The sequence below is a fragment of the Callorhinchus milii genome, unplaced genomic scaffold (genome assembly GCF_018977255.1).
Source record: "Callorhinchus milii isolate IMCB2004 unplaced genomic scaffold, IMCB_Cmil_1.0 Scaffold2, whole genome shotgun sequence".
NCBI classification, from domain to species: domain Eukaryota; kingdom Metazoa; phylum Chordata; class Chondrichthyes; order Chimaeriformes; family Callorhinchidae; genus Callorhinchus; species Callorhinchus milii.
The window spans coordinates 23,695,827-23,720,543 of record NW_024704743.1 but is presented as its reverse complement, the minus strand read 5'-3'; the positions used below and the strand labels follow the sequence as shown (position 1 = coordinate 23,720,543).

The 24,717-nt window shown below is 42.5% G+C and overlaps 1 protein-coding gene across 4 annotated transcripts in view; it reads right to left on the bottom strand.

Moving 5' to 3' along the window:
- Positions 1-24,717, bottom strand: part of LOC103176257 (catenin delta-2) — a 447,491-nt gene that overhangs the window by 304,568 nt on the left and 118,206 nt on the right. The window contains exon 1 of one of the 4 annotated variants that reach the window (XM_042331894.1): positions 3,042-3,098. The exons of 2 other annotated variants lie outside the window; for them this stretch is intronic. Coding sequence is in view for 1 of the 2 variants with exons in the window: in XM_042331890.1 (XP_042187824.1) it covers positions 2,363-2,377 (15 nt within the window). In the remaining variant the exon portion in view is untranslated. Of the gene's footprint in view, positions 1-2,362; positions 2,538-3,041; positions 3,099-24,717 lie in introns of those variants that run through there. One more of the 4 variants, XM_042331890.1, reaches the window with a different exon arrangement.

Sequence of the window (24,717 nt, the reverse complement as noted above, 5' to 3'; positions counted from 1 at the left end):
CGAAGCATAGTGATTATTGCACTTGCTTCGCAAGCAAGAGGACCCAGGTTCAATTCCCGGCTGGGGCAAAACCTTAGGCAAGTTTCTTACTCCAGAAGTCTCTGTTTACCTAGCAGTAAGTAGGAACTCAGTTGTTAGTCGATTGGCGGATTGCTTTCGGAGGGGTAATATACCCTCCAAAAAAAATGTGGTACCTCAATCCACTGTTTGTGGAATACTGCTGTCGCAATTGGCTGTCACAAATCGCCCACAAAATACACAGTCAATCCACTTTACAATATATGCTGTGAAGCACCTTGAGACCTTCTCAACGACGTGCTCAGGCACTAAATCAAATGCAAGGATTATTGTTATTAAAATAATCCTTACATTTGATACTGTGCCTTTCACATCACGAGGACACCTCAAAGGCTTTAAGGATATACTATAAAGTGGAGTGACTGTATTTTATAGGTGGGTGCATCAACCAATTTGGACACAGCAATGTTCCACAAATGTTTTCAAATATCAGTCTATTTTGATTCGTTCACTATGTTTAGCTAAAAGATAATTAGAATTAAAATGATGAACATTATAGGGAGTCTACAAAAATACAGTCGATGCACTTTAAAAATTTTCCTGGGATGCATTACGAGACGTCCTCCTGAAGTGAAAAGCTCTATATCAAATGTAAGGATTATTATAATTAAGATGGATATGAATGAAACTGAGTGAGTGGGTTGGGAATCCCCAATGACTAACAAGACTCCTAATTTCTAAAATCAAAGACTTGCTCTGGCACTACGCCTGTGCACCACCAAATATTCTTTTCATCATGAATGATGACACTGTGTAATGCAGAGCTGGTACCTTGGTAACAGCAATGTCCCACAAACAGTGGATTCAGGTACCACATTTTCAATTATCCTGACACCTAGCCCTGAGATAAGAGTTGATTTTACAAGCCTTACAAGGCACACAAGTCATTCCATCTTTCTTCTGATACACCAACTACATAGAGCTACATTTTAAACCTCTAAAACACATGAGTCATCACATTGCCACATCTCACAATTTAAAGGAACGTTACACAACTTTGCACAGTAAACATGAAGTAAAATAAAACAAAGTAAGCTCTTAAAAAAAACTGAACGAAAGCACAAGCGGAATAATAGAACAGGTAAATATTTACCGACGGTCAAACTGAAGCTGAACTGCACACTCAAAAGCCTTGAGGCTTTGTTCAGTTTTCTAAGGAGGTTGAAACCGCAAATTCAGCTTTGAAGTTCCCCTCGTTTCTTGGGACTTTTCCCTCCCTGTTCCAGGTCTCACGTCTCTTCCCTGGCCCTAAGCTCCCTTTCCATGATCGCAGTTTTGACCCTTTGCTATGCCACCATAAAATCTCAAAGCCTCATTGTCTCCCGCAGATGACTCTTTGAAGCTCCAGCATTATCAAAGCCCTTCAAGTAAAATGACTCCCGTGGTGACTCTCTTTGCCACGATCCTAACTTGCATGTTAAAATCCTGCTTTTCAAATAGGGCAGCTCTTGATACGACAGCAACTCTTGTTGATCACTTGGGATATTACGACGACAGAAAGATGATCCTGGGGAAGACTCCAGACACGCACGCTTACAGCACACATTAACGCTCAGCACTGTAACAGCTCTTCAGCACAGAAAGGTTACAAATAATATGCAGCTGTTAAAAAGTGCACTTAGTTTTTTTCTATTTCCCTCAAAACTATCAGCAACAGCACATTTGCTCCCTATCCCATTGGGGCTTCGAGACACTCGAACTCATGGCAGAAAGCTCCAGTGGGCCTGGCGCCAAAATCTGAGCAGACAGGTCCCCAGACCCACTTATCAGAGGGGCAGGAAGACAATATTGATTTCCAGACACGACCTCCTCTCTCCTTTCTGATTCTGACCGTAAGATCTGCACGGAGAACGGATTCACCGCAGCACAGCTCCACAAGTACATTTCAGCCCTACATTCCCACACGCATGCTGTGACCCTTCTGAAAAGGGAATTAAGAAAAAAAAAGGCTCGGCTCCATCTCCTCCCGGAGTCAGTACAACAACAACAACAACATTCCATTTATACAATACAAAGCTGCGCCTGGAAAGTTAACTTAAGTGAACAGGAGCGCTAGGTATGTAAAGATTTTTTTTTGGGGGGGGGGGGGGGAATCTATTTCGCCCTTCCCTCCACCCTCCATAAAAAGTGCAGTCAGCTCCGGCTTCACCCAGACAACAGGAGGACAAAGCGCCCTCCCCCACCCCCCCCCCCATCCTCCCCATTCACAGGAGCTGGCGAGGAAAGTCAAAGCCGCCTCTGTCCGAATACGCAGTGCGAGCGGAGAACAGTCGAACATCGGTACCTGAACGCGGACCATGCTACGCGCACAGCGAAACAGCACCGCTCCGAGTCCCCCCAAGTTAACATTCCTTCCATCGAGCGAGCAACTTTTGCCACTCGTGAGCAAAAGCCAGCCCAGTGCAGGGAGCTGGACTGCGAGCAGTCTTCCAAGCGTTGCAGAATGGAGTTGTTCACCCAGGCACAAAGGTCCCTATGGCAACCACTGAATTTCGACCCTCGTTGGCATTATTTATGCAACATTTCATCACAAAAGGGCCTCCTCAGTAGCTGCAGAGCCGAATCCTGCGATTTTCCGATCAGGACTCTTAACTTTCCTATTCCTGAGGCAGCGCCGCGCGTACCGCGGTGAAAGGGCAGCTCCGTGATGTAAAACTTGAGATGCTGTGCAAAGATAGGACCCCGGTGCAATAAGCGCAGAAATCTATACCTTCAAAGAAATGCTGAAGTTGTGGAATTTACGTCTGCCCCTCCAACCCCCACCCCCCACCCCCACCCCTTTCCACTCCCACTCCCTGAAGCAGCTTAAACGCTCCAGTGGGGAAGGTTTGCTGTTAATGCTGCATTTCAGATCTTTGGTTTAGGAATAATAAATTGAAGTTGAAAAGAGTATCGACTCTGTGCATTCTGGCTGATGCAAACCAGCAAAGTAAGAAATAGATCACGCAGACAAAGGGTCCCACCTTGCTTGCCGTCGCTGCATACCAAGCATTGTGTTGTCCCTGTCTCAACAGCCGCCCCCCTCCCCCCCCCACCACCCCGACCACAGCACATCCCAACAATCAGTCTCAATCTGCACAGGTTTATATAAATGCACAAGGCTCTTGCTCTCTTGTCACACACACACACACAGACACACACACGCTGTCTCTTTTAAGACTCCCGGCACAGTGTGACGGATTGCTTGGTGAACCGTGCTGGCACTGCTCGGCTTGTGTTGCATCCTTCTGACATCGCACACCACACGTGACTGGCAAACAACATGGCTGCCAGGGACCGCACAGTGATGCTGCCGTGTCAGTTTTGCTCCCAGAACCCTAATCGCACACAAATCAAGAAATATGAATTCATGAAAATACTAAAAATACATTAACGATTGGACACTGACTTACCTCGACTCCTGCGAATATTCAGGGGTGGAGTGAGCGCTTCTTAACGGTCCCACGGGCCACAGGTTGGCCACCACTGTTATAAAGCATCATTGCACAGCGCACCATTTCTCATGCCTCCTTGATCGCCTCGCTATACTAACACCCACCTAATTACCATCTGAAATTGTCGACACTGAAGGTCAATTTAGCAATACATTTGCCATTTATCACATCCAATGGATGTGTTGCAGGCTGACCCTCTGACACTGTTTGCAATAATGGCTGCTGAGCAGCCGGATCACGACCTTCGGGTTGGGACGTTCGAATGTCAATTAGCAGTGTACCGAGTAGGCAAAGAAAAACTCAAGAGTTGCCAGAATCCTGCCAACTAGCACTCGGACACCATGATTGCAATTTCTCACACTCAGCTTCACAGAATGTCCAGCGGCCCATCATAGTATAAATAATGTAATAAATATTGAATATAGGGCAATATTATTAAAGTTCTCCCGATGCCCCCAGCTCCAAGTTTGAGCTCTTTATTTCTTAGAGTACAGATCAATGCTGGACCCAGGGTAACCAGCATAGATCTATTATGTACATTGGAGTCCTGTAGCTCAGTGGTTAGAGCACTCGCTTTGCAAGTGAGAGACCTGAGTTCAATTCCAGGCAGGGCGAAACCTTGGGCAAGTTTCCTTACTCCACATGCCTAATAATAATCCCTCCAAAAAAAACAAAAACAATAATTAAATTGGTCATTTTCAATCTACGACTGTTTGTGGGACAATGCTGTGCGCAATTGGCTGCCGCGTTCGCCCACAAATATACAGTCAATTCACTTTACAGTGTGTTCTGTGAAGCGCTTTGGGACGTCCTCCCGACGTGAAAAGCACTATATCAAATGCAAGGATTATTATTATTATTATTACAGCATATAGGATCTGGAATATTTTACCCCTTCTTTTGTCTAGTGTAAACAATTCGATTTTTGAGAGAGAAACCTGGGTTTGATTCCTGGCAGGGCGAAACCTTGGGCAAGTTTCCTTACACGCCTAATAATAATCCCTCAAGAAAAACAAACAATAATAAGTTGGTCACTTCAATCCACGACTGTTTTTGGAATATGCTGTGCACAATTTGGCTGCCGCATTTCGCCCACAAATATACCGTCAATTCACTTTACAGTCTATTCTATGAAGCGCTTTGAGACGTCTAGAAGATGTGAAAACGCTATATCAAATGAAAGGATTATTATTATTATTTTCTACAGCCTGTCCTTCTGGGTCAGTGCTTCACTTCAATTACCAATATAGTCGTCCAACTATCCACCTTCTCCAATGCCAGGATGTCCCTAAATGCAATTCGCACACCAGAGTTTAAATTCCAGTCAGTGATCTAAGTAGCGACATTGATATTTTTGGTTTCTAATGGGATTTCTCCATTATAATCACACTACCCGGAACACCGACTGGAGTTTCAGCCCTTACAGTACACACATTGTACTCCAGGGAGGAAACAGGAGCTTAGACCATTTGTGCTATAAACTGTCATGAAAAACCTTGCCCATTTCAGTCCTCAGAAGACTTTCTCACCCGAGAATGTTTCTCTGACACCACTTCTTCAAGTTCTGTGGCCCAACATTGAGATGGCATGTGGTCAAAGGCATGTGATCACTGGGTTGAGAATACCTTTACTCTAAAGCACAGGAGTGAATCGAAAGAAGAGATCTAATTTGCGATATTTTGTTATCAGATTCCTTAAAGGAACCCTACTAGAATTCCCAACAAACAATAACAACTTGTATTGAAATAGCACCCTTCGCGTAGTATAATGTCATGCTTTACAACGATCGAGTCAGTCGCTAAGCAAGGGGGGAGATGTGAGGGGATGGTGGGGGAGTTCCAGAGGTTAGTCTTGGCCACCGATGGTGGCATAGAGAGGTCAGGGGGTACGCATCAAGCACAAACTTTACTCCCTGCGTTCATTTGTGGGAGTTCAAACATTTTATAATCTTTCTTTTTTTCTTTACAGCTGTTACAATGGAGATGCCAGAAACGTTGGACACTGGATACTGGTGTATTGCAGTCCAGAGTGTTCGGGCTTGTTTTTTCTCCCCCTCGCACTTCCCCGTGTTTCCATTATCATTGGGGATCCCAGGGGAGGCTATCAGGTCATCCCCTCGGAAGGCAAAGCAGAGAGCGAGTCAAACCACATTAGTTCTTGTGCATCTCAGCACCCTGGAGCCTACTTCAAAAGCAGCAGAGGATGAGGCCTCAGAACAGGCTGATTTGCCCTTCTCCTCTCAGCTAGGAAATTATTCATAATGCACAGAGACTCAGAGGCAGTGCATATACATTTTTTTTAAAAAGCAGGGAAAAAAGATTTTTTTTAGTCTGTTCTCAAATGCAGAGCTAACAAGTTTCAAAAATTAACTGGCCGAGTTTATTGATAAAGTGAACTATAATAATCCTTGAATCCTTGCATTTGATGTAGTCCAAGAATAAAACTGAGTAACATGTCCTCTGTGGCAAGTCAGTGCTAGCTAGGCAGCACCGCCACAAACAAAGAGAACAGTAAAAACAATCTTTGCGTTTGAGTCGGCAGACAAATCAAGATACAGTAAAACTCGCATAAGTCTGATCTGTATAAATCGTATAATCACCTAAGTCGTCATCTGCCCAGTCCCGTTGAATTTCCTTCTAAATCCACTTAAATTGACCTGCACTAGACTTGTTAACAAACGTACAAGTTGTAACGCTGCTATCCTACAGATCAAAACTGCGTTTCCCACACCTACCTCCAATGGAACACCACACATTCACACCCCATGCTCTGCTCACCCTCTCGCCCTCCCTCCCGGGGGCATGACATCAACGTCAGCGCACATGGCAGCCGGGTGGTGGGTGGGGAGCTGAGAGAAGAAAGAGTGTTATCTCATTACATGGTGAGCGAGGGGGGAGGGAAGCACGATCATGTGGAGATTGAAGAATGCCGTCTCCATGTATTAGGAACGGGAACTCCATCCATTCATTTCATGACCAGAGTACAGCCTCATGGCTACAAGGGCAGTACTGCACTCACTTGCCTGCTCTCAGGTTTCCTCAAACTGACAGCTGTGTAAAGTACAAAAGACTACACATATCTCCCTTTATAACTGAGACAATTAAGTAGTCTCTTAAATCCCCCTTCAACCCCAAGCTTTAGCTCTCGCCAACCTGTGCCTAATACTCTTTGGAATTAGGTAAGCAAAATGTATCTCTTCAGGGAGATTGTGCATACTCCATTCCAGACACAGGGAAGTTTCCATGTATAGGTGGCATATGTATATGAAACTCTTGGACTCTTATGCGTGCTGATAGGCTTTTGCATGTATCAGACACCAAAAAAAATGGCATTGAGTGAACTGTCTGGCAAGCTTCCTACATCTTGTTTGATCAGTAACCCGATTGAGGGAAAGATAATTTAGATCCAAAATAAAGGGCGCAAGTAGTTGGAAAGGAAGAAACTGCAGGGTTCAGCCTGGTAGGTTGAGCTGCCACCTGGAGAATATCACTGAGAATCAACAGAACAAGTTACATTTATATTTATGCAGCACCTTTCATGTTAGAAGGATGTTCTCAAAGTGCTTCAAAATTACNTTTTTTTGACCGAGGAGCATGTAGATTTTGGTCTCCTAAGTAAATCTGGGAAAGATATATTTCACACAAAAAAAAACTTTGAATCCAACAAAGGGCCTAAAATGTACAAGAGAGAAAAATGTCCTACTTAGATGTTCAAAAATTGTCCTTTGGAAGAAAGAGGAGTGTGCTGCCAAGTGTCCAATGTCACTGAAATGTTGGGGCACAATCTCTGAAATGGAAAATGCAATGTTTCACAACAGATCAGAGAACGATCAAAATTATTTCTTTAATGTGTTAAGCAACATCATGTTTTCCATCCATTTCTAAAGAATGGTTGTGGGAGTGAAGCCTTCCCACTCTCCGCCTCACTCCCTGTCCCCTGTGCCACCTCCCGTAGCTCCCAATCCCATTCCCACTCCATTTCCTATCCTATTCCCACTCCCATTCACCGTCCTCCTCCTGTCTTCAGCAATATCGATAGTCCGTAGTTGATTCTAAGATTGTATGCCTCTGCCTTAGTTTCCTGCAAGTGGCCTCAATTCTTGTTTCTAACCAGAGGCTGTTGTTTGAGTGCCTCTTCACGGGACACTGATTGGGTTAAACTGGTCTCCCTTGAAGCAGCCCAGAAGTTTCATGATTGGTGATGGAAATGAACAATGGTAAGTGGGAAATCTTTCGACGCAACCATTGTGCTGAAGATAAGTCAATGCCCCACCTTCCTTTTGTCAGTATTGTTATATCAGCAGCACAGATATTAAGTAGCTGTTGACTTGTAGGGATTTTCACCTCATGTCCTGGTCAACAGTTCCCCAGAAACAATTGTTCTTTCACTTCATGGTTGTTTGGAGGATAGCACTGCGCGCAAGTTGGCTGTTTGCATTTGCTTACAAAATACAGGTCACTATACTTTACAGTACATGCTGTGCAGCACTTGGAGACATCCTCCTGACATGAAAGGTGTTATATCAAATACAAGGATGATTATTATTGCTATTGTTAGAGTGATTTAGGATGGGAGAAGACCTGGCAGATGCTGGGAAGGAGAGCCTGTTGTCTCCGACTCAGCAGCTGTGAGCTGGCTCCTAAAGGGTTGCATAGATAAATTGCGCCTGATGGAGCAATTTCTTCTACAATAGGCTGCCCTAAGACTTTCCTTTCTGAGGAAACTGAGAAAAACAGAGGGACTGAAGAAAACAAAAGCTTGAATTAATTATCTCTAGCTTTTGGCCAGACCCAATTAAGAATAAAGATTAATTTTGGTTCCCCACAATAACAACCTGTATTTATATTGCGCCCTTCATGCAGGATATCACCTCGGAGCACTTTGCAAAGATACTCGAGTTGGTTGCAGAGCAAGGTAGACAAGAGAGAGGGAGATGACCATGGGCACGGTCGAAGAGGGAAGGTAGTTTTTAAGGCGAGATTTAATGACATAAATAGTGGGTGAGGCAGAGGGGTAGAGAAAGGGAATTCCAGAGATTATGGGCATAGTAGAGAGTAGCTGAGCTATCTTGGGCATTTAAGACGAAACCTGATCGGTGACTAGGAATTTCCAAAGTGCAAGTCAGACAATGAAAGTTTGTTTTTAAAACAAAACTCCATTTATTTCCCCTGTCTGCCATGTCTCAGAATGTGGAACAATCAATATTTAAAGTAATCAAGATTATCAATATGTTTTATTCATTAGAAAAGCTATGTTCGGATCTCAAGCCAAACCTCTGGACAATTTATTAATTTAATAATAATCCTTGGTATTTGAAATAGCATCTTATCATGCAGTCGGGGCATCCCAAAGCATATCACAGGATTTACTGTAGAGTGTAGTGACTGTGTGTTCTGCAGCTGTGGCACAAATGGATAACCTCTGTCCTACACCGTGTTTATAGTAGGAAAGGGTATCCAGAAATCAGAAAATCTACTTGGAAAGCCTGTTGCTTCTAGTGATAAATGGGTTTAATTGCACAAAGCCTGATACTTGAATTGTGGCTGCTCCAGATTCCAGAGGTGAAAACTACCTGTGAACTGTGGTGGGCAACATTGGCAGAGGTCAGAAAACAAGGGATTCATCAGCTCATTTGTTTCTTCTGTCTCGAGCCTCCAGGGAAATCATGGATCTCCAACAATCCAATGCCTTGTCCTGCTAGCGACTCTCTCAACTCTTTGCAAAAAACGGTGCTGACAAGGGATCCCACTCACTCCCTGCATCCTCCCACTCCAACCCAGACCCCACCCAAGACATTTCTACACCTCCTTATTGACCCCTCTACATCTCAGCATAAAACTGGTCAAGTGAAAAACACAAAGGAATAAGTGAACAAAAAGTTTGACTAAAAATGTGCATTCTCAGTGATATTTTCCTTAGCTTTTATTAATGCAACAAAATAAGACTCAAAGAGGCTTGGGACAGGCATCGTGTAGTTGCGTTGGCAGCAAACAAGTGTCTTTTTCCCTACGGTCAGTTAGGCCATCTGCAGTCTAAATGGAAGGCTTTGCAAATGTGCGAGCTGCTTTTGAATGAGGTACAGAATTCGAATTTTCACAGAACAGAACAGGCTTTCATTAGCTCTTGATGTGCCCCCGCAGTCCTTCAGCCTTGGTACAAATTCTTCAGCCACATCAGTCACTGGCAGGATTCAGGAGTTTGTGACAGACCCACAGGCATCCTTGGTTACAAGGCTCAAAGTATGCCAAGAGCTGAAGCTTTGGTGCTTAAAACAAATTAGCTTATCCAAGACTCACTGGAGCTGGAAAGGAGCCTGCCTACAAACACATTCCTAATGGTCCATTTTACAGCTAAGTGCAAGTGAAGCAAAACCTTTACAAACAATAAAAGATGCTCTATTAACACCGACACTCACATTAACTGCAGTGTAAAAGTACACAGCAGGATGTCCACATTGATTTGTTTTAAAGTGCTGATTTGAGGTGCCTGTCATTGAATCACACACCTCTCAAGGAACAAAAATATCTATTCTGAGGCTCCCATTACTCACAAGGTGCATTGTTCAGCAATAATGGACTTCTTTTGTTGCTATGAGTTGCAATAGGCAACGTACCAATGTAAATGACCAAAACATTCAACACAATCATTTTAGAAAGGTTAAATACGATGAGTATTTTAACAGAATGCAACAGAAGCTCCTTAACAACAGTTTAGTGCAGGAGAAAATGCGAGCTGCGGAGGTCTCCGTGATCTATCTGGAGTTGGGGAGATTGAAGCTGAATAGGCCAACAAGCAGAACATTGAAGAAATCAAGTGTGGAGATGACAAATTTGTGGAAAAGGTTTTCAACTTGGTGGGTATGTAGTAAGGGCAGAGGAGCTAATTTTGTGGACAATGTGACAAAGATGGAGGAAATCAGACTTGGTCAGAGCCTGAATGAAAATCTTAAACGAGAGTTGAAAGTCAGTAAAAAGACATGCCTAATTTTAGTGCTGCTTATCTATTAATATTTTAACACAAAGGAAACAAGTAGCTATAGATAAATATTTGATTTTTGCTTTGCAAAGCTCCGTTTTAACAGCACCAATTAGAAAAGGGTTTTAAAAAGATAGCAGATATTGAACAAGCAGGTCGCATTGCAATGACTTTCCAATCTCACACTTAAAGTACACACTTAAGGGTTTTACGTTTTACTCTTTGTAAGTTCTCTAGTATTAGCAACAACACATTTTAACTTGGAAAGGTGTTCCATACAGCATCACCAGCTTTGCTTTCCTTTGGATGCAGAGATTTCATCAACAAAACACTGTAGTAACACAAGTGCTCTGGGACCCGAGACCACATGAAGGTCGCTATATAAATGCAAGTTGTTTTTGTTGTTGTAGTAAATTAGGTGGGGAAGGGAATGCATAGCTCCAAAGGCTAACACGCCTCATTGGATACACCAGAAATCATTTGTGACATGTCTAAAAGCATTTTCTCATTAAAAACAAGCAATGAAAAGTTTTTGGTGAGAGTGATCAGTACACGTTAGTCCTTGATGTGTTAAAAGTAACTTGCATCACGAATGCCATCAAGGCCATTTTGCTCTGAACCAAATTGGCTAGGATTCCCTCCACACTTGGATGACCAAACTGCTTTTTAAGACATTTTCATTTCAAAGATTAAAAAAGAACTTTTAATTTGGTTGTTTTGCAAATAGTTGATTCCTTTGTTAGCCCCCTCCCAGCACCTGCTCCTACTCAGTCTTCTTCAGGTATTATGAGATTTTCTTCCAATGTGAAAGGTGCAGTAGAAGTAAAAATTGTTGTTGCAAATGTTTTATAGAATCAGTATGGTTTATCACAACAATAACGTGCGTTTATAATAGCGCCTTTCACATAGGCTAATGTCTCAGAACATCGTACAGTTTACATTGTAACATTTTATTTACCAGTTTAACAAGAGAGTGTTTTTCCTTTCACAAACATCGCAGCAAATGTAGGTGTAAGTTATCTGCAAAAACACGCATGCTTAATGCCAGCCTCATGTTCTACAGCTAATGCTTAAACACTGATGCAAACAATCTCGTCGCTTCTGGACTGGCGCGAGAGCCAGAATTCTTCAGATGGTAAAAAAATGATTGCAGAAAAAAAATACATAGTATTAATTCAGTAGTTATTTCGTTTTACAGTCACTGTTATTTAGTGACAAAAATGAACCCACTAACTGGAGCTGATGTACTCTGCAAAGCGTTAGTTTTCTGTCATTTGATGAGGTTTAAAAAAAATCACTGAGCATCCATAATTGAACGTTTAACATACATCACTCACAAGGTGACTCTTGTAATTTCTTTCTTATTCCAGATAAATGGATAAAAAGCATCTACGCCCCATAAGAGAAAGTAGTTCATCTTTTGTTCTGTGATTGATAACCTTATTAAGTCAATTCTAAAGTAAAGCTTTTCCTAACATACTGCTTCGCTCATCCATGGTATGAGCATAATAGCCCATTAAGCAACAACGTATGTGCGGAGCCTAATAATGAAAATACTCCGGATTCCTTCCATTTGAAAGACGAAACTTCATCTATTTCGCGTTACAAAGAGCATTTTTCCTATTTATCACAACAGGACAACCCTTTTCCCTTCCTCGTCCCCCCCCCCGCCCCCACAACCAGCAGAAAACTGAAAATCATATGTGCATTCCTGGAACAATTTTTGCACGTGTGCCATCCAATGATGGGACATTGAAGTGAAGTTGGTGAGTGTTTAAAAAGCCATTATTTAGGAATGTGTATCGAAAGCTGTAAGCTTGTTTCTCATCATGACTGATGTTGATTGACACTACCAGCTTCCTCACCGAGATGCTCCCTGAGGCCAAGCAGTCTCCATCTTTCAATTCCTTTCCCTTTGGCTCCGCATTTCTGCTGCCAACCAGGCAGATAACCAGCTTAAACAAATTACAGGAGACTACTTTACTTAATTGGTTTTCTGATCTGTGTGGTTAAAATCCCACTTTTAGGGTCAAAAGTTTATTGAAATCAGAGAATTCTACCAAGTTACCAAGAAAACCAGGGAGTGAGGTGAATGGTCTGTGGGATGGAGTTCCATCTCACTATTATATACCCTCTACCTCACTATTATATACCCTCAACCTCACTATTATATACCCTCAACCGCACTGTTATATACACTCTGCCTCACTATTATATACCATCTACCTCACTATTATACACCCTCAACCTCACTATTATATACCCTCAACCTCACTATTATATACCCTCTACCTCACTCTCACTAGTATATACCCTCAATCTCACTATTATATACCACATGAAAGACACGTCACATCACAAATGATGCATTGGGCATCAGGATGTGAACACGATTCAAAATTGGCTGAAAGAAAAGGAAGATGAGGATAATTGTTAGGTGACCTTGGTCAAAATGGGATGGGAGGGATTAAGGAGGGTGTTTCGCTTGATAGTGTATGCACATTGGCTGATGACTGGAAAATAAAGTTCAATACAGATAAATGCAAGATTCTGCATAGAGGAAGCAAAAATATACTCCACATATGCATTATTTAGTAGTCGTACTTTCTGGTATTCTCACTCTAGTGGCTATTACGTGAGCCACTGGATAGACAGTGACTCAATAGATTATAATAATAATACTTGCATTTGATATAGTGCCTTACCAGGCTGTTTAAATATTTCAAAGCGCTTAACAGAATATACTGTAAAGTGAATTAACTGCATATTTTGTGGGCAAATTGAGGCAGCTAATTGCGCACAGCAGTATCCCACAAACAGTGATCAAACTATAATTTTTTTTTACTTGTGCATCAAGACCGAGTTTGACCTAATGTCCTCACACGATGGCCACATGTAGGCACTTTCCCGCAGGGGTTAGTGGATAGTGGTCAGAAACGAAAGGAAATCTTTGATGATTAGTTTTGAAGTTTCTGTAGCTCAAGAACACTGAAGCCAATTGTAGCAGTCCTCTGGTTTCCTAGCTTAAATTCAGACAACTCTACACAAACCAGGGATTGAACCTGGTCTGTATGATTCAGAACTACACAATACTGTCCACTTACTGAGGGAGTTTCAGCAAGTGAGTCCAGTCTGCTCTGGAACTGAGAGTGAATAGTTTCATCCTATGTTTACCTCTGTAGTGATGAGTCTCACTTGAGATAAACCTAGATTTATAGTGGATGATCGAGTGGGGCTTTACTGAAATCTAGAATAAATCCAATTTATCTGTGGGAAAGGTATCCAAAGATTTGTTGTAGCTGCTGTAAGATCTTACTGTAGCGGGTAGAGCAAGTGGGGCGAGGAGGGGCAGGATGAAAATGTAATTATTCTCCACACAGCTATGACACTCTGAGGCCCCTTGACGACCACCGATGTGCTGACAGTCTGAATCCTCCACAATCAAGTGCTGATCAACACTTCATAAACCGTGCGTGAATGATGGTAATTCAGTAAGGGAACACAACAACCAAGTGGAACACTGCATACTGCCCTGGGAAGCGCTTTATAATAATAATAATAATCCTTGCATTTGATATAGCGCTTTTCATGTCTTCGACGTCTCAAAGCGCTTCACAGAATAGACTGTAAAGTGAATTGACTGTATATTTGTGGGCGAAATGCAGCAGCCAATTGCGCACAGCAGTGTCCCACAAAAAGTCGTGGATTGAAAATGATCAATTTATCATTGTTTTGGAGGGATTATTATTAGGCGTGTGGAGTAAGGAAACTTGCCCAAAGTTTCGTTCTTTGGGTGCATCCTACCCCTCCTAACCCCACTGCCCCACCCCTCACATTTTGTATGGGGATTCCTGTAGAGTATTGGTTAGAGCACTCGCATCGCAAGCGAGAGGACCTGGGTTTGATTCCAGGGCAGAGCGAAACCTTAGTTTCCTTATTCTACGTGCCTCTGTTTAACTAGCAGTAAGAACCCGATCGTCTGCTGTGCGTAATTGGCTGCCGCGTTTCGCCTACAAAATATAGTCAATTCACTTTACAGTATATTCTGTGAAACGCTTTGGGACGTCCTCCTGACGTGAAAAGCGCTATATCAAATGCAATTATTATTATTACTATTCTGTAAAGTGCTTTGAGATGTCTCAATGATGTGATAAGGCACTGAATCAAATGCAAGGATTTTTTAAAAAATGTTTCCATGAAGCTATTAAAATCTTGATTTAAAAATAGTGATCATAGAGGAGTGTTTAGAAAGTAGGATCTCATCTCAGTGCACACATGAAGACTATGAATCACTCCATTTTTTCTTTTGTGTTTTATGAGTTCATCTAATGCCTTCAACTAGATTCCTGCCTTGTAGTCAGTCCCAGGCATCCATTATTTTGCACATAAATAACCCTATCTAGACTCTCAAGTAAATTTCTGCCTTGCAATAACTTTCAATGGCTCCATTACAATATTGTTTCATTTATTATGAAACAAAATTACTGCAAAACCAGGAGTGGCAGGCGTCTCACCACAGACATGGCATTCTGCCAGCAAATCCAGTATTCCTCTCTATACCTGCTTCTGACTCAGTGCTGTGAAGACTGAATAAACGGTGTGCTCCAGCCAAAAGCTGACTGACAGTGCTGTGTAGTGACTCTCCTGTCAAGTGCAGCGTCACCTTCTCCTAACAGCACAACTGGAATCCAGAACTTGCACAATATCAGAAATTGCACAAGGAAGTACTCAATGCCAGAACAACAGCTTGCATTTATATAGCACCTTTCACACGCGACAGCATCTCGGAGTGCTTAATAGTGGCGGAGCCTGATGCCGAGCCAGGAGGAGGGAGGAGGTGACCATAAGTACTGTCAAAGAGGTATCCATTGTGGACAAGACAAAGTGCCATTGAATGTTCTCATTGTGCATTTCGGTGTCTCCTCTCTATGGTGTCATTTGCAAAGGGATTTGTAAATAGGGAATACCAGATGTGTAGTGACCGACTTTCTGGAACCCAATTTGGGTGCTACCTTTACAGAGCTGAGATCAGTGTTTCACCAGAGCTCACAGGGTCATGCCTGGGACCTATCCAGCATTTACTCTTTACAAATTTGTTTGTGAATCTCTGAAAATTACTTCCATCTGACTGACTTTTCCAAGTCACTCATGTCTTTCATCCGTCAAATCAACCCTGTCAGCCTCGATCCCCAAAGACCATCCACGGTTACTTAAACACATTCTGACTTAAATGATAATGGGTTTTAATGGAGCTTTTTCCAAGCAATTTTTCAAGGATAATCTCTACAAATCTCTACAAATACTAACTGTATAATCCGACTCAATTCTTTTTTAAAAAACACACGTATTCTGATTTCCAACACATTAAGAACTAGATAAAATCTGGGCATTTCGACAAACCAAAACACTCAGATCCCAATAAGGATCTGAACTTTTTCTCAGTGGGTTCAGCTTTTTGCTGCTCAGTTCAGTGTTCAGCCTGAGATGGTCGAACTTTGTCAAAAGATAAGGCACTTCAACCCCACTGTAGAGATGATGTGGTGAGATAAGGCTGTATGCTTTCTCACAGAGACAGGGAAAATTCAGAGGAAAAGTCACAAGATCATTCTGATCTATCTCTGATGGGCTGGTTACAGGAAACCTTTGACCAAGGCCTAAAGAGAACAGCGTCTCAATGAAAAAGTTACTGAATATGGTGAATGACAGAACTCCACAGCCCCACCTTCTTCTCGGACAGGGTTATGATACTAAAAGGGCCATGAAATTCCCAATCAATCACACAGATCACTAAATTCCCAATCCCCAGAGCACAGAATTCCCAGCCCTCAGGGCACCAAATCAGTCCTTCGTTTTCTAACTTGATTTACCTACTGCATATTTCTAGCACTTTCTGATGTCCAATTTATTCCACTGACAGGCATCTCTACAAACTCTGGTATTTCAAAACCATTCATCAACAGCCTTCTCTTTACCTGTGGCAATAGGATTAAAATGCAGTGTTGCTGCTGGAGGAGGCAGTAGGAAAATTCCTGCATCACAATGATATCCGTACATTTTACTAACAAATAAATAAAAACACAAGATGATGGACAAAGCGTGGGTTTTTTAACAGAATTGGATAGAAATTAGGAAAGAACAGGCACTGGGATCTTCTGACATGTGCAGTACTATCTATGTGTGCTCAGGGGAGTGCAACGGAAAACAATTTCCAGATAATGCTATCACAATTTGAAAAAAAACGATCAACAATGTTTGGTGAGCTTCTAACAAGCTTACCGAATGTACACTGTTAAAACCCTTGTAAGGTAACTTCTTTCCACGTAATCCTCTATGTTTATTGAATAAGAGGTTATGGAAAATAACCATTTTGCTTCTCCAACCTAAAGCACTTCCACACCCTGGATGGGGGAAGGGTTGCTATACACATTGGGTAATGAATATCACAGCCAGCCCATGACATTTTTAAAGGATTTAAAGGAAAGGCCTTCTTGTAATATTTGAAAATTCACTGATGTTAACCAGCTATGTGGGCACGTAAATAATATGGAAATTTTTTGACCAACTTGATGGATGGACCAAAGAATCGAAGAGGGGTTTTGAGGTAGATAAATGCAAGGTAATGTATATTAGATCAGAAAACGTGCATAAAATCAAAGGAAATCCATTAGCAGAGGTGAGGAAGGAAAGAAGATACGGGTGTGATTACTGATCATTCACTGAAGGTTTGGAGACAGCGCAAAACTACTGTCAACAAAATGAATCCAATACTAGGCTGTAGCTGGAATTTGATTAGAAATTATGCTAACCTTGTGCAGATTACTGAGACTATGACTAGAATAGTAGGGTGAGAAACTGAGGCTTTTGATGTAATAATTATTGACAGTGATGCTTTTGTGATAGGCAAAAGATGAGATAAATATTTATGACTGGCCACAGAGGTGGTAGCATTGTCCATGGAGAGAGGAAAGCGTAAAACAATGAAGTAGTGGAGGGAGGGATGAATTGTCTGGGGTTTGTGCGTGCTTATCTTTCAGTGAGAATCTAAACAATAGCCACCCCAGGGGCTATAACATAATAATCCTTACATTTGATGCAGCTTCTTATCACGTTGTTGAGATGTCTCAAAGCGCTTCACAGGATATACTGTAAAGTGAATTGACTGTATATCTTCTGGGCGAAACACAGCAACCAATTGCACAAAACAGTGTCCCACAAACAGTCGGGAATTGAGTAACCACATTTTATTTTAGGGATAATTACTCCCCGGGAAAGCGATCAGCCAATCGACAAACAACCGGGTTCCGACTTAATGCTCGGTAAACAGAGGTGCGTGGAGTAACAAAACTTACCTAAATTTTCGCCCTACCCGGGAATCAACCCTGGGGCCTCTCATTTGCGAGGCGAGTGCTCTGGGATGAGTAATTTGACTTATGAGTTAGACTGGTTGGATGGAGTCTATTTCAATTGGAACAGAAAAGATTGAAAGAGGACTTAATGGAGGTCTTTAAAATTCTGAGGGTGTTCATAGAATCTATAAGGAAAATTATTTTCACTCTTGATGAGTCAATGACTAGAGGGCATCAATTTAAGATAAACAGCAAAGGGGAGAATAAGAGCACTTTTTTTTACACTGAAAATTATTAGGATGTTAAATGCTCTTCCAAGTGCAGGGCAGAATCTATATTAGCTTTCAGAAGGAACTAGATAGATATCTAAAAAGGAGTTATTTGCAGGCTTACAGGAGAAAAGCCAGGTAAGTGTCTTCAAAGACCTGTCAAAGATACAACAGGACAAATAGCCTACTTCTATGCTGTAAATGTCTATGCTTCAATGGGATTTAATGGGTGCAATGTCCTTTCCTCACTTCAAGCTTTTTAATGTTCCTATTTTAACAACGTTCTAATGCTGGGTTTATAATGCACTTTGCTGCTAAATTCACAAAAGCTTTCAAAGAACCATATTTTAATGTGGCTAAGAGAACTGGTCACTCAACTGACATTTTAATAATGTTACAAATCTAACTCCAAAACATTGTGGAGTTCAGAAGATGGCCAGAGTCTGCCTTGGCCCCAGCAAATCTGATTAGGAAAGAAAAATATAAGCTTTGCTATCCATACGAATTGCTTTACGTATGCACTAATGATATTTCTTTGCTTCTGGCAGTGTAATAGAAGGCGTGATATTTTGGAAGAAGTACCATCCTAATGAAAAATGTTTGGCAACCTTTGGGTGAAGGGAAATGAGCCGTCTGTTATTTTCACCACAGTGGGGTGACGTGCAAATGACAGGAGTTTGCACTTTGATGTTTCTTGTATCAGTACATTTGTGTTTGCAAACAAACAAAATAGTTTGCTGAGCACTTACCCCAACACACGGTTTCAGCACAGGGCAATACACGTGGTGATACCTGTGCTTTGTCACCCTACAACTGAATAGGTATCTGGGGAAGATGGGTTTGCAGGGTTATGGGGAGAAAGCTGGTGATTGGGGTTAGTGAAAGTGACTTGCTCTGTCAAAGAGCTGGCACAGACTGAATGGGCCGAATGGCCTCCTTCTGTGCCGTAACATTCTATGAAAAAAAACTCTTGTTTATGATTACATCATCAACAAAATTACATTTGTATAGCGCCATTCATGTTGGGAGGATATCCCAAGGTACTGGACAGTCAGAGTTTGGGAACTGAGCTAGGGGCAGGTTTGAGGAAGCAGGAGATCGAAAACATGGTCGAAGAGGAGGATCTTGAGATGGATCTTGAAGGAGGCAAGGAAGGGGTTGAAGCTGAGGGATTCCGGGATGGAGTTCCAGAGGGTGGGAGCAGAGTGTCAGAAGGCCCGCCCGCTGATGGTGGGGCGGGCGAGGCGGGAGACATGAAGCAGGCTGGAGTCTGCTGAGTGGAAGGAGCGGGCAGGATGGTAGGGAATTAAGAGGTCGCAGAGATAGTAGGGAGCAAGACCATGGAAGCATTTGAAGGTGAGGACCAGGATCTTGAACTGTATCCTCTGTGTGATGGGAAGCCAGTGGAGTCTGGCGAGGATAGGGGGCTGGGTGATAGGGTCACGGAGCCTGGTGCGGGAGAGGACACGGGCTGTAAAGTTCTGGATGATTTGCAACCTATGGAGATAGGAGTTGGGCAGGCTGACAAGCAAGGAGTTTGTATCGTCAAGCCTCGATGTAATTAACTAATATCTAGATAGAATGGATTTCCTACCATGGGGAAATTACATCTGGCTCTCGATTTACTATTTTATTAGTGCTTTAGAGCGTGCAGAATCTGGCAAATATTTAAATATAGCCTTCATTTGGAGACCAGTTTTCTGCAAGTTTATTTTAAGTACTTGCCAGCAATTGAACAATTTTCCAAATTCTGGTCGCACTGAAATGCTAAGAAAATAAAAATAAATCGAGAGCCAGGTGGAGTTTCTCCCCACATGTTGCATTTCTTATTCCCTGGAGTACTGTGGATACGAGTGTATTGCTCCCTTCACTTATTCTCAGTCACATATCACTATTGCTTCCAATGATCAACACAGTCCTGTGTGCAATACTCAGCAACAACAGCCGTTAGATAATGATGGTTTTGTTGCACTTAGGCAGGGAGTGAGACCTAATTATCTTATCAAAGTGTGGTGCACAAACACCCACTTTTTTTTTCGTCAGCCGTGTTTCTATCAACATGCTGAAGAGTATCCAAATCAAAATGAGAATTCCAAGTATCCCACCTATACCTGGAAATTCCAGAAACATTATTACAAGGGAATGTACACTCTCTCCATGGAGGGATGCATTCCATATTATTCTGTAAAGTATTAAGAAGAGCCAATGCTTGAGGACCCCAGATTGTGTGTTGGGGTACTGCTAGAGTGCAAACAGCTAAAACCACAAAGCTTTCCCACTGCTTGTCTAGCTATGAACACCCTAACTGTTAGGGCTTTGGCGTGCAGAAACAGCACATGTGGGATGATTCCTTGTCCTGAGTGACTGGTCTGCCCTTCCAAGTCCTGCCAATAAACCAGGCTGGCTGTGCTGTAATCAGTAGTCCCCTGGATTACTGCAGACCTGCCCGGCTCTGGAACTGGACTTCCGAGACCACCGCAGAGGGCTGGTTCGATTCTGATATTCCGTTGCCAAACATGTCTCGTTGGAGCCAATTCAGCTCCAAGAAGATCCTGGTCATTTGACATCCGACAAGCGCGGATTTGAGCTCTCACTAGGTGGATAGTATCAGGAACTCTCTGTGAACTTTCTAGTGGGCAATACAACTCAGCGTGAAATGCTCGAGAGCATTGCCACCATCTTCCTGTCCGTAGCTCCCAAAACACTTGCTAAAACATAAGCCATTTAGCATTTGCATAAATTCTGATGTTGAGGAAAGCACAGCACATATTATCTCAGTTATAGCAGAGAAAACTCTGAATAGTCCTGATCTTCAGCTTCTAAAATGAATTTCTTCGATTACTACTTCTGCAATGGTACCAGTGTAACCATCCTCTGAGAGGATAAACAACAACAACTTGCATTTATATAATGTCCTTCATGCGGGATAAATATAGAGCAAGACATGCAAATATAACACTGGTAAATTCACCCTTCTACATTGCAGTTCCAGGTTACATGACTCCATTCTTCTCTCTTTCTGACTCACTGCTCATATTGAATTTGCATAAGATGAAATATTTACAATGTGCCTGTGCAGCGACGTTGCTTACATACACAGAGCTGCCCCATATGATATTGCTTTCCCTGCAGCCTCTGGCTCACATGGCTCGTGCCAGACATTAAGCAGAGTGGGGTTCAAGGGATGGGCTTACACATTAGTGTTCCAAAGCAAGCTTTTTTNAAAAAAATCCAATCAATGCTGAGGCTTTGTTGAAAGAAATTCTACACCATTCAATTTTTGTTTCATACAGCATTGTATTTAATTTACTGCGACTTATTTTTGGTCATTCAACATGGGAGTTCTGATTTAAGTACAACAGTAATGAACTTATAAAGTCTAGTAATAAATAGCACAATGATAAATGCCCCCCCAAATCAATCCGAGTTGCTCGTAACCCAATATCATCTTAGCCATAAATTCATGATTTACTCATGTAAGACACCCAGATGGACAGTGGTGCAGCAATCAATAGCTTTCCTGAAGGTAGATGCCACAGCTAAATACTGCAATGAAGATGTTGACTAGGAAAGTGAGAATGCATAAAAAATATTTAGTAATGTTGTAAATTAGTCTCCTGCTTCAAACCAGCTCGAGCGATGCCTTTGAACCGCAGTATCTAGTATCTTTGCATTAAGCTCAGTGAATTTTTATCTACGAAGAGGATTCTGGACAGAGTGCCAGAGGCTCGAAATTTCTCATGGTCTAAGCCTTAAGTTTTAAAATTTAAGATTGTGCAGAATCTGTGCAAGTCAGTGCAACAGGCCCCGAGGCAATGCTCGGGCTGAAACGCTGCTCCAATCCCGAAGGTTGTCATTTGTTATGCGTGCTGCAGAAGAGAATCGTGTACCAATACCGAATTAAGTCAGGATGGCACATTGAAGGAGTCCTCTCCCGAACATTCCCAAGGTGGCACCACCACCCAGCTGCAAAGCAGTGAAAATTGTTGATCTCAAGGCAAGGAAGGCGGGAGTGGGTGGGGTGGTGGGGGGAGTGGATAATTGAATTTGCCGTTAATTATCACACGTTAAGTGTAGCGTGTGATTTAATATGTTATGAAATGTAACTAATTTCATTTCAGACAGCAAAATTGCTCTGGGAGGCAGCACACACCAGGAGTGACAGGAGCCATCAGTAGACTGCAGCAAAGTCAGTGGGAAAGCAATCACAATCACAACGTGTGGGTGCCTGGGTAGAGGGGACCGTGTTTGTGCGGGGGAGTGGGGGGAGGAAAAGAAGGAAACGGTGCTCCCCATAAAAGGGTAACACACAATATTTTTTTTAAAAAAGCACATTTTTCTTAAGATTTAAATTTAACCGTGCAATACAAAAAGCTACCCTTTGCTCACCCTCCTAACCCCACCCTCCCTGCCCTCCACCCTTCCTAATCCCAACCCCCAGCTCGGGTGCAAAATCTTGACTGTGCAGCTCCTTGGGACGTCCTCCTGACGTGAAAGGCGCTATACAAGTGTAATTTGCTGTCGTCGGCCCAGTTAATTATTTATGTCTATTGTACTGACACTAATACTTTTTGCAATTTTTTTTGTTTAAGAATTATAATAATCCTTGCATTTGACCCAGCGCCTTATTACGTCATCAATAGATTTCAAAGCGATTCACCGAATATATTGTAAAGTATAGTGACTGTGTATTGTGAGGGCGAAACGCGCAGCCAATTGCGCACAGCATTGTCCTACAAACAGTCGTGGATTTTTTTTAGAAAAAGAGACTTTGTCAACATGAAAGATGCCTGTGAAAATACCGAGATTACAGCAGCCTTCATGGATGAGATCTCCCTCCCATCTGCATTCAAATGCAGGTCCCAAAGGTAAAAGGACAACATATACTAAGTGCCTCGACTGCCCTCCTCCACTCTGCAGAGGGATTCTAGACTCCACTGGTTCAGCCTTAATTATCTCCAATTTCAAACCCATTCTCACACACAAACACAAAATTTGAGCTGCAATGAGATTCTACCTATTTTTTAATTCCCAGACTAGTCCCTGTATTTCCCCAATTCTCCTTTATCTCAGCCTCATTTCACTTTTATACCGGAGTAAAGGGCAAGAAATGCACTAAGCAAAGAGGCCTGGGGCTGAAACAAAGCTTTATGACTGATGGAGCCCGACCTTGAGGGAAAAGTGCTCCTGGCGAGCGGTCAGGCGTGTACGCACACACACACACCACACACACCCTGTATGTGCATTCAAAAGCAGCATTCCAGACAGCAGCGATTTATCCCTCGAAAGAAAAGGATTTTGAGAGCCAGGGTGTCTGGGCACGTAGCTGAGCATCACATGCGATACCACCTTCAATTATCAGCGTCCCTGAGCCAAATTCACTCCAGGGAGATGTCAGTCTGAATCTGGGGAGTTGTTGTCTTCATACGGTCCCGGATATTTCAAAAGCTACTCTTGGGGAAAGCCTTTGGCAGCTGCAGTCTCCATGTTGTTGCACTGGGCTCAGCAAAACTGCTGCCTGTTGCATTCAGAAAAGCTGCTGGTGTGCAGCTTCACCGATTCCATTCACCGCTTGACTGCTCAAACTAGGTGCTTGAACAGTAAAGCAGCCAGTCCTGTGATGGGAGGATCCTAGTCAAGGAGAACGACCATTGCTTTAGCATCATAGTAAAGATCCCAAATTACCGGAATTGCCATCTGCTGTAACAGGGTGTAATGCAGGCCTAAGTAAATGGGAATCATCCTGCTCCTCCGTTTACCCTGTGAAACTGGTGAACTAAGTGCCACAGTACAGTGTTTCCACTGCCAACAGAACTTCATCCAGCTCCTTGCAGCTCCTGTGCCAGCTCCCTGCTCCCATACTTTCTGCAACGTGAAACAAACTAATGGAATGAGTTCAAAAGGGAAAACGAGGGGAAAAGTACTGAACGGTTGCCTACAAAACACAGTCACTTCACTTTACAGTGTATCCTAAGAAAAAGCACTTTGAGATGTCTTGGGGATGTGATAAAGTGCTATATTGAAAGCAAGATTATTATTCATAGCCAGAGAGGGACGAGCGATCCTGTTCTTTTAAAATAAAATAAATCATCCAAAAGTGAAATGATTGCAGCAGAAAAATTAGGAAAATTGTAAATAAAAGTGAGTTCAAACGAGCCTCAAAGGACTAGAATTATTCCTGTCTGTGGGTGTAGGTATATCTTTGAATGTTTTACTCCAGAATTTATAAGACTTTTACTTTACTTACCTGGATCCTCTTTATTCTTCATGTTATCTTCCTTGCCTCCCTGGAGTGAGAGCTGCTTCAGCTCCTATCAATCCCATATTGATGTATGGAGGATTGGCTGATATGAAGCCAGATTTTCCTGGTTCCCTCATTGGGTCTCCCTACTCGGTGCACCACCCACAGTACAGGACAGAGGAGTGTGTATGGAACTATGTGCCCTTTCCCCCTCCCCTCCCGCCTACCCCATAAAATCCACTGCTGACAGCATTTTGACTCACACATAAAGAGTACACAAAAAAACCCTGATTGAATTGTTTTGTGCGTTGGGACTGTTGACTGTGTGTTGGGGGGTATTCTATGCGCACTGATAACAACGTGTGTGTGTTGGA